The sequence below is a fragment of the Micromys minutus genome (genome assembly GCF_963924665.1).
Source record: "Micromys minutus genome assembly, chromosome: 13".
NCBI classification, from domain to species: Eukaryota; Metazoa; Chordata; class Mammalia; order Rodentia; family Muridae; genus Micromys; species Micromys minutus.
Genome location: NC_137982.1, coordinates 6,005,240 through 6,021,627, shown reverse-complemented (window position 1 = coordinate 6,021,627; position 16,388 = coordinate 6,005,240). Strand labels below are relative to the sequence as shown.

Genomic DNA, 16,388 nt, shown 5'->3' with positions numbered 1-16,388 from the left:
CCCCATATCCGGCGCAGCCTCGTCCGTAACGGTCGCAGACACCGCCCGTCAGCAGCGCCCCGCCCACTCGTGAGCGCCTCCGCTTGGCTCGAGCAAGAATGTGGAATTAAGGCCAAGTTCTAGTGACCTTACGTGGGTGAATCTTTTATATTTTAAATATTTATTTTATATATACACACTATACACACACACACACACACACACATATATATATATACTCTGTAGCTGTCTTCAGACACACCAAAGAGGGCATCAGATCCCATGACAGATGGTTGTGACTCACCATGTGGTTGCTGGGGATTGAACTCAGAACCTCTGGAAGAGCAGTCAGTGCTCTTAAAGTTGAACCATCTCTCCAGCCCATATGGGTGAATCTCAGTGTAATTTGTTGCAGTTACAATTGCCCAGACGATGCTCTGCACTTTTGGACCCGTCTACTGCTCATGAGTCCGTGACAGCAGTTTCAGAGGGGTAAGAACCTCTAGAGGACAAGCAGTATTTTTCCTGGAGAGATGGTTCAGGCGTTAACAGCCCTTACTATTCTTGTGGGGGAACGTGGTTTGTTTTCCCACACCCACGTGACATCTCACAACCGTAACTCCAGCTCTGATGGATCTATTGCCTTCTTTGTGGACTCTTACACTACACATGCATGTGCCACACAGACATACTTTTTTTTGTTTTGGTTTCTAAAAAAATCTTTGGACTTCTACTAAAATATTTTACAAACCTTAGTAATCTAAGAGTCCCAGGAATGATACAGGTGTAGTGCTATACAACTTTAATCTCAGCACTCGGGAGGAAGAAGCAGGCAGATGTCTTAAATTCAAGGACAGCCTGGTCTACTGAGTTCCAGGCCAGCCAGGAAAAGGCCTGGCTAGAGAAAACAATTCCCAGGAATGAACTCCAAGTTACTTCCATCAAAACAGTTATACAGCTCAACACTGTGGTGCAGAGGTCTTTACTACACTAGTTTGGAAAATGAAATAGGAATTGCTTACATGTGCACACATGCATGTGGTCTAAGTCTGACAACTTTAGGAGTCAGGGCATGGTAATGAATGCCTTCAATCTCAGCACATGGCAGGCAGAGGCAGGAGATCTGAGTTGAAGACCAGGCTGAACTGCATGAGATACAGGCACCCAGAGCTATATAGTAGAACCCTGTCTCTAAGGAAAAGGTCTATTTGTTTTCAACATGTATGTAAATGTGCATGTGACCGTAGATGTTTTCTAAGGCCAGAGGAATTGAATCTCAAAGGAGCTGGATTGAATTGCTGATGGTTGTCAGCAACTGGCAAGAACAGTAAGCTGTTTTCAGACACACCAGAAGAGGGCATCAGATCTCATTACAGATGGTTGTGAGCCATCATGTGGTTGCTGGAATTTGAACTCAGCACCTCTAGAAGTTCCTTAACCACTGACCCATCTCTCCAGCCCCCGTAAGCACTAACTAACTGCATTTCTCCAGCCCACATGGAGAAATTCAAGTTTCTTTCCTCTGCCTCCTGGGTGGGTGCTCCACCTCACATAACCAGTAATCACTGAACTCTATCCAGCCCCAATCTTTGGAATTTTGGAATTGGGTTAGTGTGGCCGAGATGCTAGTTATTTGAATGGGAACGGCCCCTATGGGCTCATGTATTTGACTATATGGTCCCCAGGTGTTGAAACTGCTTAGGAAACACTAGTTTCGTCTTTACTAGTGGAGGTGTTCATTGGTGCAGGCTTGGGGGTTTCAAAGGACTCAATTCCTGGTGCTCCTTCGATGCCTCCCAATGTGGATCTAGACATGAGCTCTGTGCTATGTGGTCCACAATTATGAACTCTAACCCTCTGAAACAATAAGACAAATTAAGTTTCTTTTAAAAATTTCCTCGGTCATGATGTTTTATCACAGGAATAAGAAAGCAAGAGAAGACTCAAGGCCAGAAGTCAGGCTAATGCTAGCTAAAAGAAAGTGACCCCTCTGAAGAGCAAGCTTTGCTTTTACTCACTGGTGGCTTTTGGCTGTGATGGTGGATGGGTACTGTAGATCAAACCTAGGGTCTTGAGGCTGGAGAGATGACTTGGGTCAGTAGTGGAGCGTCCAAGAGTTCTCAGCTCTTACTGAGAACATGGGTTCAATTCCCGGCACTTATGGTGGTCCTCGACCATCTACAACTCGAATACCTGGGATTCTGATGCCCTCTTCCAGCTTCAGAGAGCACCAAGAACATACACATATGTTGTTACACAGCACACACATTGCAGGCCACCCACACATAAAATAGTACACAAATCCAATTTAAAGCAAAGGAAAAGAAAAATGAAACCCTAGGATCTTATACACGTGTGCATTCTAATGATGTGCTCTATGACACTCATTCAACACAGGACAAGATAAAAATGGCCCCAAATCTTATCTCCCACAAAGCAGGTAGCATTTAACACATAAGACATAGGCATACCCCACACTTATCCTGTTAAGTGATTTTCCCCAAACCCTAAGCAGTGAGGCCTGAACGAACTTCTTGTCTTCAGACGTCAGGTGCTTATCTTCCGAAACCAAAGGAGCTGCTGCCTATCTGATCCACAATGAAACGAAAGGTTGGTAATTCACACACTAGCACTTTCACACCGATTTTACTGTCATTTAAAAATCATGTGTTTTTATTCAGACGTGCTCTCATGTAGCCCAGGCTGGCCTCAATAACTGTAGCTGTGGATAACACTGAAATGATCCTCCTGCCTCCACCTCCCAAGTGATTATGACAGGTGTGTGCCACCTCACTCATCTTTACCATTGTTAAAATAAGGAGCAGGAATTAAGGGAAATCAGAGGAGTCGGACATAACTGTTATAAAAACTTTATTTCCTATAAAACCACACAAAAATTTCAAAAATAATGAATCCCAAAGATACAAAGAGAAATGAAAAGCAATGAGATAGGAATTCCGATGGTCAGGCCAGATGGCCGAGTCTGTGAAGTGTTTAGGGACCAGTGGGCTGTAGGAAACACAGACATGGAAGGTTTCCATTAGCACCTCGGAAAACACTGCATCCTGCCCTGCCCACCAAGAGAAAGGCAGACTCCTGTTCAGCAGCATATCCACTAAAGCTGGAACAATACAGATCACCATGGCCCCTGTGCAAGAATGACACTTCTGTGTATTTTTCTTGCAGTGAGAGGCTGAGTTAGTTACCAGAACTGTGAAACCAGAACACATGGTCACAAGCACATTTGCCAGGTCTGTGTGCCAACAACTGATTGTGAGTCCATCTGCTCTAGGGAGCTGTGGACATCTTACCCCATGAGCCCTGACGAATCTCTCTGCGTCCGTTGTATTTTATGCTGATAAAAGCACAGGTTCACTCAGTTACTAATTTACCTGTTTTCACTATTTCTCAATACAAATAGTTTATTTTTGTTAAAAAATAAAATAAAAAAATAAATAAAAAGTAAAGAAAAAGCAATGTAGGCATTCACAGTTGGAGAAGGAGTGCTGCAACTTCAGCTCAAAGATACTCAAGGCAGAGATGCCTCGAAAGAGAAGGGCGGGAAGGAGTCTGCAGGGAACAGTCTGTACAAACCAACATTCCCTGAGGAAAGGAAGCACACTCTGTAAAGTTGCAGGATTTAAAAATCCAGTACCTAATGTAGCAAATGTAAGGCTGTGAAGGTCATTAGAGAATTCCACCAGGTTCCCAGATCAGGAGAGAACCAGATTCTTCCTCATTCATCCCTGGCTGCTCTGGGGACTCTCCTGGCATTAGCTGAGGAGCAGACCCTGAGCACATTTGAAAACCAGTGGGCTTCCCAGCTATGGTTTCGTAACTCCACAATTGTCTGGACAGGGTGGCCTCAGACAGGGGGGGACCGGGAGCGGATGGGTGAGCTCGTCAGGTAGGAGGATGTATAGGGGCCATCCCCAAACACATTTGCATAAGAGGACTTGAGGAATTGAACATAATTCTGCATGCTTCGGTTGGTGCTCTCAGACTGCTCCAGGCGGTCTTTCAGATCCTGCAGCCTGCTCTGGTATCTACGATCCGCCTAACAGAAGGAAGAGAACAGGGGCCAAGAATAAGAAGGCAGCAATGGGCAATCAGAGACAAAGGCATCCACTTCTAGGGCACTGGGAGAGGCACACGGGGCCTGCAGGTGAGATGGGTTTTATTCCCCTTGGTTGGGGGTGGGGGGAGATAGTTGCTTGTTTTAGTTTTCTGTGTTTTTTACTGTTGTTGTTTCTCTGTTGTAGTCCTGTCCCAGAACTCATTCTATAGATCAAGCTGGCCTCAAAGTTTCCAGATATCTTCCCTCTGCCTCTGAAGTGCTGGGATTAAAGGCATACACAACCACCAACCAGCTGTTTTCCTGTTTTGAGCCAAGGCCTCAGCAAGCTGTCCGGATGATTCAGTACATGGCCTTGAACTAGCTACAGTTTTCCTACTTAACCTCCTGAGTGCTGTTATTATGGCAACATACACTGAGTCAACATACCTGGCTGAGTGTGTTTTTATTTTATGATTTGACAGGGAGTCTCACCATGCAGTTACAGGTGATTCCAAAGAACCAGATGCTTTCTTCTAGCATCCACAGAGAAACAACACACACACACACACACACACACACACACACACACCAAGAAAGAGTAACTTGATCTCTCTAAGTTCAAGGCCAGCCTGGTGTGCAGAGCGAGTCACAGTACAGCCAGGGCTACACAAGCAGCCTGGGACTAGAGCTAAGCTTGGCACTGCTCCCATCAGCAAAGGGAGGGCTGAAGGGCTGCTCTCCTCCAGCATCCTCAACAACACATGCTGTCATTTGTTTACACGTTAGGCGTGGATTTATATAGCCCAGGCTGGCCTCAAATTTGCTCTGTAGTTGAGAATGATGTGGAGCTGTGGGACCCTCTGCCATGCTGAGGTCACAAGCATGCTACCGTGTGGTTCTGAAATACTGATTGAACCCAGGGATTCAAAGGTACAAGTCAGGACTCTATCAACTGAGGTTAGCCCCAGTTGTTTTCTTTAAACATTGTTTTACACATATTTGTGTGTGTGGTTTTCCCTTTTCTCCGTAAGGGTTCTGAAGATCAAACTCTGGTGAGCACTTTACCCATTTAGCCATTTCTTCACTGTAGACACTCTATTGAGCACATCACTAATCCCCACACTCAGGAGGCAATCCAAAAAATATGGGTTTGTGGCCACCCTAGTCTATGAGTTCCAGACCATCCAGGGAAACAGTGAGACACTGTTTTAAAAACAAACTAAACTGAGGAAATACTTCTTTTTCTTCCCACTTAGGACAATATCAACTATAAGTGAAAAAACAACAAAATAAACCTAAACAAACTTCTATAGCTGGGGGTGATGGCACAGCCTTTGATTCGCATGTTGGGAAGTTTGAGACCAGCCTAATGTACACAGTGAATTCCAGGATGGCCAGGGAAACACAGAGAGACTCCACTTTGAAGAACAAACAAAAACAAAAACAAAAAAGCAAAATGAAACAAAAACCCCTTTATTTTGTAGAGGTATGTACCTTCTATTACAAGTTTGCGTCATTCTTCATGCCTTCATCATGAAGGGATGCTGAAGAGCTTTTTCTGAGGGAGCATGATCGTGTGACTTGTCCTTAGGTCTATGTATACACAGTTGTGGTCACTGATGGGCATGTGCTGAACTGAACTCACATCAATGCAATGAGACCAACTCGGTCACAGTTTTGACTGTGTACTAACCTCTCCTAAGAATCTGCAAGACTTTAGCATCTATTTTCATCAGAGAAATGGTTGACAGTTGTCTGTCACCGTGTCCTCGTGTGCTCTGGTATCAGGATAATGCAGGATTTGTAGAGCCCGATTAGTAGTGTATGTTGATTTGACCTTATATCCTGTTGCTTTGTTTTATGTGCCAAGTCATTCTATTTTTTTTTTTTTTTTTTGCAGTCTACGGACAGTTTCAGAAATGTCCATGTTCTTTAAAAACGAAAGGCTAGATGTAGTGGTATAGGCAGAAAATCTGTAAGTTCAAGGCCAGCCTGATTTAGAGAGCTCCAAGACACCTAGAGCTACACAAAAAGAATCTCTCTTAAAAAAAGAAATGTTTAGCAGAGTTCAACAGTGAATTCATCTGAGCCTTTGTTTTTTTGGGAGACTTGATTGATTTTTTTTGAAATAAGGGCTCGGGGCTGAAAAGATGGCTCAGTGGTTAAGAGCACTGACTGCTCTTCCAGAGGTCCTGAGTTCAAATCCCAGCAACCACATGGTGGCTCACAACCATCTGTAATGGGATCTGATGCCCTTTTCTGGTGTGTCTGAAGACAATATACTTAAATATAATAAATAAATCTTAAAAAAAAAAAAAAAAAAAAAAAAGGTCTCACTGTCTAGTCCTGGCTGCCCTCGAGTTTAGAGATTTGCCTGGCTCTGCCTCCCAAGTGCTGGGATTGAAGGCATATGCTACCATGCCTGACATTTTAAGTGACAGGGTCTTCTGTACCTGTACCGTAAGAGTCAAAAGTAGAGGGCTGGAAAGTTGGCTCAGCAGTTAAGAACACTGACTGTTCTTCCAGAGGTTCTGAGTTCAATATGGTGGCTTATGATCATCTAAAATGGGATCCAATGCCCTCTTCTGGTGTGTCTGAAGACAGCAACAGTGTACTCACATAACATTAATCTTTTTAAAAAGGTAGTTTGATAATTACTAGTTTTTTTTTTAAGTCAAAAGTAGAACTTTTGATTCTCCTGTTTCTATTTCTGTATTTATTTTATTCTATGTGTTTTGTCTGTATGTGTGTCTGTATGTGTGTCTGTGCATCATGTGTGTCTGGTGCCCTTGGACTCACAAGAGGGCACTGAACACCCTAGAGCTGGGGACAGTTGTGAGCTGGGTGGTAATGCAGATGCCATGGCTCTTAAGAGCTGAGCCATCTTCTCTTGAAGCTTTGTCATTGTAGGCAAGCACTCTACCGACTGAGCTATTCCCAGACTTGGGAGTAGGATGTAAAAAGCAGCCTCTGTTATTTCCTCAGGACACCCCTGACCTGTGCTAGCAGATGTCTGGAAACCCCAACACTTGGCACATGTATCATTGTTCCATCTTGGTTTTTATTTTTAGAGTAAGGGTTTCTCTGTGCTACCCTGGCTGTTCTGAAATTTGCCCTGTAGACCAGGGTGGCATCAAACTCACAGATCTGTCTTCTTCTTTTCTTCTTCTATTCATTCATTCATTCATTCACTATTTATTTATTTATTCTTTTCCTCTTCCTTGTAAGTGTTGGGATGAAAGGCATATGCCACCACACCCTGCCTTCAGGGTTCCAGTTCTTAGGTATGGTCTCTTGATGGTATCCCAGAATTCCCTGATACTATGGTCATGTTTGGGTTTTGTTTGTTTGTTTGTTTGGTTGGTTTTTTGAGATAGGATCACTCTGGCTGCCCTAGGCCAGGTTGGCATCTAATTCAGACATCCACCTGCTGCTGCCTCCCAAGCTGGGGGAATTAAAGCCATGAGCCAGCATGCAGGCTTGTTTCTCTATGCTCGTGTCCGAACACGCCTTTGTTAGCCACGTCCTGCTCCAATCCTCAGCTCCTTTCATAGGCTTGGTTTGGTCTTTGTTGGTGCTTTCACCTGTTCTCTAAGACATCCGGTCACTTCCAACATCTCTGGTTTTCCCATCATCACAATGTCTTTTCTGAATTTTCCATCCTTGTTGCTTTCTTGTCCATATTTCCCAGATTCTATACTCACTTCATCTTATGGCTGCTCTCCGATCTCAGATCACTCATTCTTTTTACTTTTGAGAACTTCACCAGCCATATCCCCAAACTCAGGCATGTCTCTGAGTTCATGCTTCAGGATGAGCACACTAGTTTTATCTTATTTTTGCATAAATGCACAGAGGGAAACAAGGGCAGCAGATCCCTCAGGACTAGAGTCACAGAGTTTGTAGAATGCCTGGCTTATTATGTGAATGCTGGGATACAAACCCCAGTCCTTATAACCAAACAGCAGTGCCTTTAACCAATGTGACAAAAGACGCTATTGGATACCCTGGGAACTTGTATTACAGACTGAGCTGCCACATGGGTGCTGGGAACAAAACCCAGGTCTTACCCAAAAGCAATCAGTGCCCACAACTGCTGAGCCAGCTTTCCAGGCTCCATTTGGGAGTCTTCTTATTGGACGGCCTACTCTTGAAGGCTCAGCCCCTAGCATCACGAGACAGTGAGACACAGACCAGCAAGTGAGTGGCTTTAGCTTCCTCTCTGCACCAGAGAGAGCTGGTGCTGGTCTGTCTGCTGAGGGAGGTGCCCTCTTCCTCTACACTTCTCAGGCTCTCTTACATCACCGTGATTTTCCAAAGCTCTTCCTTACTTTGGAGTAAGAATTGCTTTTGCTTACTTTGACTCTGTCTCACACACTCACATGGAGACAGCCTCTACCCCACCATTTGAACCCTGAAAGCAATTTGCTAATCTCACAAATCTATGGATACACTAAAATCTGTTAAGCTATGTAATCAGTGTTTACGAGTATAAGTGGCATCTGTAACTCTGACTTCAAGAAGTGATGGAACAGGAGCCATAGCTCAGTGGTAGCAGCTTGCCTAGCAGGCACGGCCCTGTGTTCAATCCCTAGTACCAAAAACAGGGAGGTGGTCTAACCAGAATATCCTTAAAGGACAGTAAGGTGACTGGGGATGATAGCCTATGTTAGACTCATGAAAACACTAGCAGACAGTATACCTGCAGCCGAGGACGCCCTACCCACTGGCCCAACTCACATCATCACGGGTCCGCCGCAGCTGGCCAAGTTCTGTCTTGGTCCTGCTAAGCTGGGTCTCAAGGTCCAGGATTTTGCTCTGGGCTGCTCGTTCCTTGGAGAGCGCCTGTTCCTTGGTTTGCTCCACCTACACACAAAGTACAAGGTAGGGTTAGCTGACCTGGCAGAGAGATAGCTGGCCACGCCCACTGACCAGTCACAGCCCACTGGCACATCAGTATGTAAAATATTGTGGAGTCTTGGAGCAGAAGCAACTACAGGGAGTCTCTCTCTCTCTCTCTCTCTCTCTCTCTCTCTCTCTCTCTCTCTCCCCCTCTCTTTATGATTTTTGGTGTTTTGCCTGCCTGTCTATCTGTGTAGGTGTCAAATCCCTCAGAACTGGAGTTGCAAACAGTTGTGAGCTGCCACGTGGGTGTTGGGAAGCAGCCACTGCTGTTAGCCATGTCTGTAGCCCTGAGGGAAGCTTTCCATCCACCTATGCCTGACCTTCCCCAGCACTCCATAATGTGAAAAGCCACAAGAGCAACAGTGCAAAGGGCCAGTCCTCTACAACACACAGTAGGTTCATCCTCACCACACACTCAGGAGGACCCTACTGCACCCATTCTTCAGATGGGAGACTAGGCCAACAAATCACACACAGAGCAAATGAGCAGTACAGTGTCTGACCTGCCGCCTGGCATCCTCAATGGCGCTCTCCAACTGCCTTGCCAAGGACCCGCACTCCCTCGTTTTCTCCTCCAGCCGCAGCTGGGCCTGGTGGATTGCCTCCTCCCTCTTGGCAATCACCTGTAGGAACTCGACATTCTGGGTGCTGGTGGCCTCCAGTTTCCTAGGTGAGAGCACTCCATTAGACCCTGCAATGACCTACCTGCCTTGATCCACTGCCAGGGGGCTTCTGCCTCCCCTGAACTAGGAATCTTGTCACCTGAAGAATCTCCAGGGAGCCACAGGAAGAAGCAGAAAGCGTTCTCAGATCAGCAAGGTGGCTGCTGGGCCATGCAACTGCACCAGTGGGTCCCAGAATATGGGAGAGCGGGAAGGACAGCAAGTGCAGCTGAGCGTACACGGTGCCCCCTGCACAGTCACACAGAGAACAGCAACCTGCGGCTCACAAAGGGCCTGCCATCATCAGCCATTCCAAGAACAAGGGAGCAGAGCCCAAGAAAAATGGGACAACAGGTCTGAGAGCAGCACACCTGGCAGGTCTGTTCCCAACGCCCAGTTGAGCAAAGAGACTTCAGCTGAGCCACACAGCAAGCTTATGTGACAGACACAAAACAGCAGTGGCTACCCTACTTTACACACTACCTCTCTTGCTCTTCCAAAACACTGTCATCTTTAAGGAACACTGCAGGTCTTGTGGAACCTAGCAACCTTTGTGGTCAGTTTGGCAGAGCAGAGGTTGACACAGGTGGCCATCTGTTCAGCCCCACTGCAGGCTGTCCTAAACTTTAGGGCAATTAAGACCCTAAGACCCTTAGTCCTACGACTTTTTTTTCTTTTTTTAAAGATTTATTTATTTTATGTGAGTACACTGTTTCTGTCTTCAGACACACCAGAAGAGGGTGTCAGATCTCATTACAGATGGTTGTGAGCCACCATGTGGTTGCTGGGATTTGAACTCAAGACCTCTGGAAGAAGCAGTCAGTGCTCTTAACTGCTGAGCCATCATCTCTCCTCAAGACAGGGTCTTACAACACAGCCCAGGCTGGCCTCTAGCTGGCAGCAATCCTCCTGCCTTGGTCTCTCGTAAGTACTGGAACTAGTGGTGTGCCACAACTCTAGGATGCCAGTCCTCTGCTTCCAGATGCTCACATGGTTCTGGAAAAAGAGTTCCCAGTGTAAGGAACATCGTTGGTAGGAACCAGCTGTGGGCATCTGGGCAAGTTACATCACTACCTGAGCCTGGTTTCCTCATAGACACCTATGATCTCAGTACTCAGGTGGCTAAGGCAAGCAGAGTTGCAGGCCACAAACTTACACTCTGACTCAAAGAGGGGAAATCTGCCTCAGTGGTTAAGGAACTTACTGAAAAGCATCATGAGTTCAATCCCCAGGACCCACATGATGGAAGAAGAGAACTGAGTCCCGCAAGTTGTCCTCTGACTTCCACCCATGCAGTTGCCCATTCTGGGTACAAATATATATTAATAAAAATAGGTTTAAAAAAGACAGGAGCTAGAGAGATGGCTTGATGGTTAAGAGCACATACCGCCCTTGCAAAGTCCCCAAGTTCAGGTCCCAGCACTCACATCAGGTGGCTCACGGCCCGCTGTGGCTCTGAGCCTCTGTGGGCATCTGTATTCACATGTGCATACTCCCAGACACTCACAAACAGACACAATTAAAAAATAAAGTGTATCTTTACAGTACCAGCTGGCAAACATATACAAGCAGCTTGTAAGTAAGGAATTAGACCCTTTATGAGCCCTTACTTAGAACTGCTGTGTCTCTGTCAGCTGGTACACCAGTCTTACACTGATCCTTCCTCTGACTAGGAAACAGGTCCAGAAGAGTTCAAGGATCTACCCAAGGTCACTAGGGAGGTTAAGTGTCTGAAAAGGACCCAAGGCCAGGGCTTCCGATGCCAAGTGCTATAAGCCTCACCCACACCTGCTTTTAACAGTCTATAAGGAAGAGATGAGGGAGGTTGGAGGAACGCTGGTCAGCAGCACACTGGTGTTCTGCCTGCTTCACTCAAAGCACGCCTGCTGCTCTGCTTGACCTAAGGGCATCTTTGAGACAACGGCACCCACCAGAAGATCATACGGTCACACAGCATCTCTCCAGGCTGATACCCCCCTCCTCTCGTCAACAAGGCTTACCACTGAAACGCAAGCAGCTCTTCCTCTGAGTCCTGCCTAGTACCTTCCAGGACCTTGAGTCCCTCAAATACTTCGGCACACTAAGCACAAAGCAGCTAAGCGGCAGAAAGTCTCAGGTCCTAGGAAGAGGACAGACATGGGACCAAGTGCCTCTAACCTCTCCAGTTCATCCACCTTCTGACTCAGTTGTTTATTTTCCTTCTGGGAAGCCTGATGTTTCTCTCTCGTCATCTCCAGCTTGTCCCCCTGATGTTCGATCTAAAATGACAGGAACGCAGACTGGTTTATGAAGGCATTTCCCATAAAGGCGAGTAATGAAGGGATTTCCCGCTCTCCTGTGCCGGCATCCACACTCAGGAAAGAGGTAGCCTGCCCTCAGCAGGTGTCCCATACTCAACCAACCTGGAAGAGAGAACAGAACAGGGCTGGGGCAGACCCTCTCCACCTCCCACACTGGGAGAACACAGGTTAAATGCTGAAGAACCAAACTGATACTGGTTCCTGATGAGAAGGGACCCCCAGAAGCCCCGCTGGGAATGTAGCAGACACTGTATATTAGCAGCACATCGTACAACAAACCCCCAAAGCTTTCCCAATTGCGTTGGCACCACTGACTTCATCTCCCTTAATGGGGCAGTACTGCAGGGCAATAGGTCTCAGTTTGAATTCTTTTAGGCCAGCAGCTCTGAGAAGTTACCCTTAATGCTGTGTTATGTGAGAGTTTAAGAGACCCGAAGGGCATCCAACAATCTGAAGGCCATGGGTTCAAATCCCTGTGGATACTGAACATCTCTGTGACATAGGGACTCTCGTGTCCCCTCTAGGTCTCAGGCTGTTACTGGAGGAAGAACCCATAGAGTGCATCAGGTTCCTGGGGATGAAACAACAGGAACTCGGGCTGGTGCAGGGCGGGTGCTCAGAAGCTGATGATCACACACCAGGAGAGGAGCAGGACACAGTGGTATGTGACTCCAGCATTTTGGAGGTAGAGGCAGGATTAGACAATCATCCTTGGCTACAAAGTAATTTCAAGGCAGCCTGTTTTAACAAAACAAAAACAAACAAAAGACTTTAAAGAGAAGTAAGAGAGGTCCAAGTCAGACTTAAGTGAGTGCTGTGCAATAATGTCTCGGACAGTGCAGGGCACGGCTCCAGTAACTGAGAGACAGACTGGTTCTGGACAAAGGGGCCGCTTGCTTCTGTCTGTCAGAATAGAATCCCAGATAAGTGGATCTGTGGAAAACAAGAAGAAGCAGTTAAAGCTTGAGAAAGATGGAACAATGGACAAGCAGTGGGTCCCACGGACGTGCTGGATCTCCTCTGTGGCTGCTGGTCGGAGCATGGCGGCGGGATATGCAAGGCAGAAGCAGGCAGAGCGTGGACGGCCATAGCGGGCAGTGGCGAGTCTACAGCTACAATCACTTTGTGCGACACGCAGCGTTTGGCACACCAGACTTTTATTTCACAGCACTGATGATAGCTCACTCCTTTCAGAAATTGGCAGCCAAGAAAAAGGAAGTGGTCCTCCCTTGGGGGGCGTGCAGCTCATCTCGGTAAGCGGGCCCCTGCTCGGGCCAGTTCGTGGGATCCCTTCTGCCAGTCCCTTACCCGGCTGCGCAGGTCTGAAATGATGGCTGTGAGGTCGATGTTCTTCCTCTCATAGCCCTGCAGCTGGTCTTGGCACTCAGCCAGCTTGGCCTCCGTTATCTTGAGGATGTCAGGCAGTTGTTGTAGGTCAGCCAGCTGTGACTGGAACTGCCGACGGGCCTGAAGCAGGAAGAAGCCCACCATTGGTAACATCCCAACTGAGGACAGTATGGGGCTTCCCCTAGAGTACAGCAGGGCTGCCTGCCCCAGTCCCACTGGCAGGAGTCAGTCTGCTCTCCCAGGGGCTGAGCCGGCTGATCTTTGCAAGACACACTGGGGCTGCTTTGCTACTTGCAGTTGTTTAGTCAGCAAGTATCAATCCCGCCAGGACTCAGCACCGCCCTGAGGGCTCTCTGCAGTCACTTTATTTGAACAATAATAAAAAAGGACAATTTAGGGGTCTGGAGAGACGGCTTCAGTGGTTAAAAGTACTGACTGCTCTTCCAGAGGTCCTGAGTTCAATTCCCAGCAACCACATGGTGGCTCACAGCCATCTGTGATGGGATCAGATGCCCTCTTCTGGTGGTGGACTCATATACATAAAGTCATTTAAAAAAAAAAAAAAAAAGGATAATTTTAAAAAGCCACAAAAGGACAGTAAGGGTGTGAAGATGAAACTTAGCTAAAACCTAGAAAAGGCCCTAGGAAGGCAGCCATGGCGATACAAAGATCGGGGAGGATTAGAAACAGCTGGCCTTGCCGCATCCTAAAGCTTTAAGGCTGGGACCAGAGGCAGGAAGTGAGCTACTCCAGAAACACATGGCTGAGCCAGACTCAGACTGCTCCCAAGGTAATCTTTAAAGCACTTACTACACACCAACCAGCCAACAGCTCTAGAAGATAAAGATTCTTCCAGAGGAGATACGAGGCACATTTACAGATGCTCCAAGCAAAAGGGGCTTTTTCCACACCACAAAGGAAAAGTAGAACTAGAAAGCATAGTATAGAGAAAGAGCCAGAGAAGGGACAACAGACAGAAAAAAATAGGGATGGGAACTCTCTGAAATCAGTTACTCTGAGCCAAATCAGGCAGGGAAAAGGGCCCAGGGCAGGAGGAGAGCAAGGAAGGGGCAGTACCGCCTCGATCTCTTTGTTCATCTCATCTTTAAGCATCTTGTTCTCTTTGTCGCAGCGCTCTAGCTGTGCAGCCACTTCATCGGCCTCCAGTCTTGTTTTCATCACCTAGGGAACAAAGCCACAGTGGATGCTCTTGGCAGAACCTCCCCCTCCCATCTTCTCGGAGCGGCCTTGATGTGAGCCAACAAGCAGGGGGCCCAGGCCACCCAAGGCGTTTACCTGGCTCTTGTAGTTGTCGATCAAACCCTCGTAGTTCTTCACTGACGCCTTCAGCTGCTGAACCTCCAAGTGAGCCTGGTTGAGCTTGTCCTCCATAGGGGCAAAGCTAGCCTAAAGAAGGGGGTGCTAGTGAGCAATAAAATGATGGTTCAAGAGCAGGAGGGGGCGCTAGTGAGCAATAAAATGATGCTCAAGAGCAGGAGGGGGCGCTAGTGAGCAATGCAAATGAAAGTTTGAGACCAGGGCTCCATACCCTCAGCCTGTGGGAAAAGATAGCCTAAGGAAGGGGGCACTAGTGAGCAATAAAATGATGGTTCAAGACCAGGAGTGGGGCGCTAGTGAGCAATGCAAATGATGGTTCAAGAGCAGGAGGGGGCGCTAGTGAGCAATGCAAATGATGGTTCAAGAGCAGGGCCTCCTAGCCCTCAGTCTACTTCCAGAGTGAATGTGACCCCCAAATGTGGATGGAGATGATGACAAATTAATTTCTCATCCCAAAAGTAATATATAATCTCTAAAGGGAAAAGACGGCTCGGTGCAGCCAAGTGCTAATGTACTTGCCTAGCATGTTACAAACAAAATGAATATAAAACACATGGATCACATGACCAAGGCTCAAGAGTTGGCCACATAGCTCTCTCACTCTCAGATAGTTACCTGCTACTTAACTAGTTTTGCAGATAAGTAGAGAACAGGATAAGAATGAACACATATGTATGTGTGCACATTTGTATACACACATACACACTCAGTCACACACGAATGCACCCATGCACTTACACATGCATGCATGCACGCACGCACAGAGTGAGTAGTGGCTCGTGTTCAGTCCCAGTTCTCAATGGGCTGAGGCAGGACTGTTGCAAGTTTGAGGTTAAGGAAAAATAAATAAATAGATAAGAGGGCAGAGGTAGGGAGGGAAAGGAAGAGAAGAGATAAGGCTTAAGACACCGACCTAAAGAGAGGAATAGGTTGGAGCACAGCCTTGGTACAGTGCTGGCCTAGCATGCACAAGGCCCTGTCCTCTGACCTCAGCATCACAGAGAGATGGGGAACAGCACAAGAGGAAGCAAAAGGAAGCTTAGGATCGTCAGCTGGGTGAAGAAAGTGAGTGAGCTTGACTGTTACCATCAGGACAAACACACTCACTATGACAAGAGACCTGTGTGTGATGCCGTAGGACACCTCTACCCCTGAGGGATACCCCAGCTTCTGTGATGTTTTAAACGTTTCCTATGAACATATCTGACTGCCTAAAGAATATAATTCTGCACACAGACAACACTTTCGATGGCTACGGTGTATACTGAGCACAGATACACCAGGCTATAAGCCCTAAGTGTTGGCTTTGGAGGCATATATATATGTCTCCCATGCTAGCCTTCAGCTTGTGTGTCTCCTAGCTCCTTGAAAGTTATTTTCACTGTGTCTAAAAATGAAGTACAGCAAAGACACTATACCACCAAATCAGTAAAGACTGGAAGTACCACACATTGCCAAGGGGACACAGACCAACTGTTGGTCCTGCCCTGTCACAGATGGGAACAATGTGTACAATACTTTTGCTCTTGTTAACATCTGATGTGGTTGAACTACGGATGACCTGGCAACTGTTGCAAGTACAACCAACTACATGCACCCCAGACATGTCCACAGCACCAGAGAAACAAGGCACATGCCATTACCAGTAAACTATATAGATACGGGTGGAGCCGGCTCCCAGATCCCACCTACAGCGCTGTGGAGTACACTGCACACTGTGCCAGTGAAAGCCACCCTCTAGCAGTGTCAGTGATGTCCATGGCCACACAGATGGACTTGTGATGGCGCGGTCAGCAGCTG

At 47.0% G+C, this 16,388-nt stretch overlaps 1 protein-coding gene and 1 long non-coding RNA gene across 4 annotated transcripts in view; one reads left to right on the top strand and one right to left on the bottom strand.

Annotated features, from left to right (window-relative positions):
- The first annotated feature begins 51 nt into the window (after positions 1 to 51).
- LOC308429302 lies at positions 52 to 4,376 on the top strand. The gene is made up of 4 exons (XR_013975319.1): positions 52 to 132; positions 2,524 to 2,589; positions 3,982 to 4,144; positions 4,242 to 4,376. It is a non-coding gene; the product is annotated as an uncharacterized lncRNA (long non-coding RNA).
- ODF2 (outer dense fiber of sperm tails 2) overlaps positions 2,937 to 16,388 on the bottom strand; it is a gene marked incomplete at both ends in the record, with an annotated part of 43,738 nt that continues 30,286 nt past the window's right edge. For 2 of the 3 annotated variants that reach the window (XM_080928045.1, XM_080928046.1), the window contains 7 exons: positions 2,937 to 4,036; positions 8,777 to 8,902; positions 9,445 to 9,607; positions 11,761 to 11,861; positions 13,212 to 13,370; positions 14,328 to 14,432; positions 14,547 to 14,657. In XM_080928045.1, the coding sequence (XP_080784171.1) occupies positions 3,845 to 4,036; positions 8,777 to 8,902; positions 9,445 to 9,607; positions 11,761 to 11,861; positions 13,212 to 13,370; positions 14,328 to 14,432; positions 14,547 to 14,657 (957 nt within the window). Of the gene's footprint in view, positions 4,037 to 8,776; positions 8,903 to 9,444; positions 9,608 to 11,760; positions 11,862 to 13,148; positions 13,371 to 14,327; positions 14,433 to 14,546; positions 14,658 to 16,388 lie in introns of those variants that run through there. The other variant, XM_080928047.1, reaches the window with a different exon arrangement.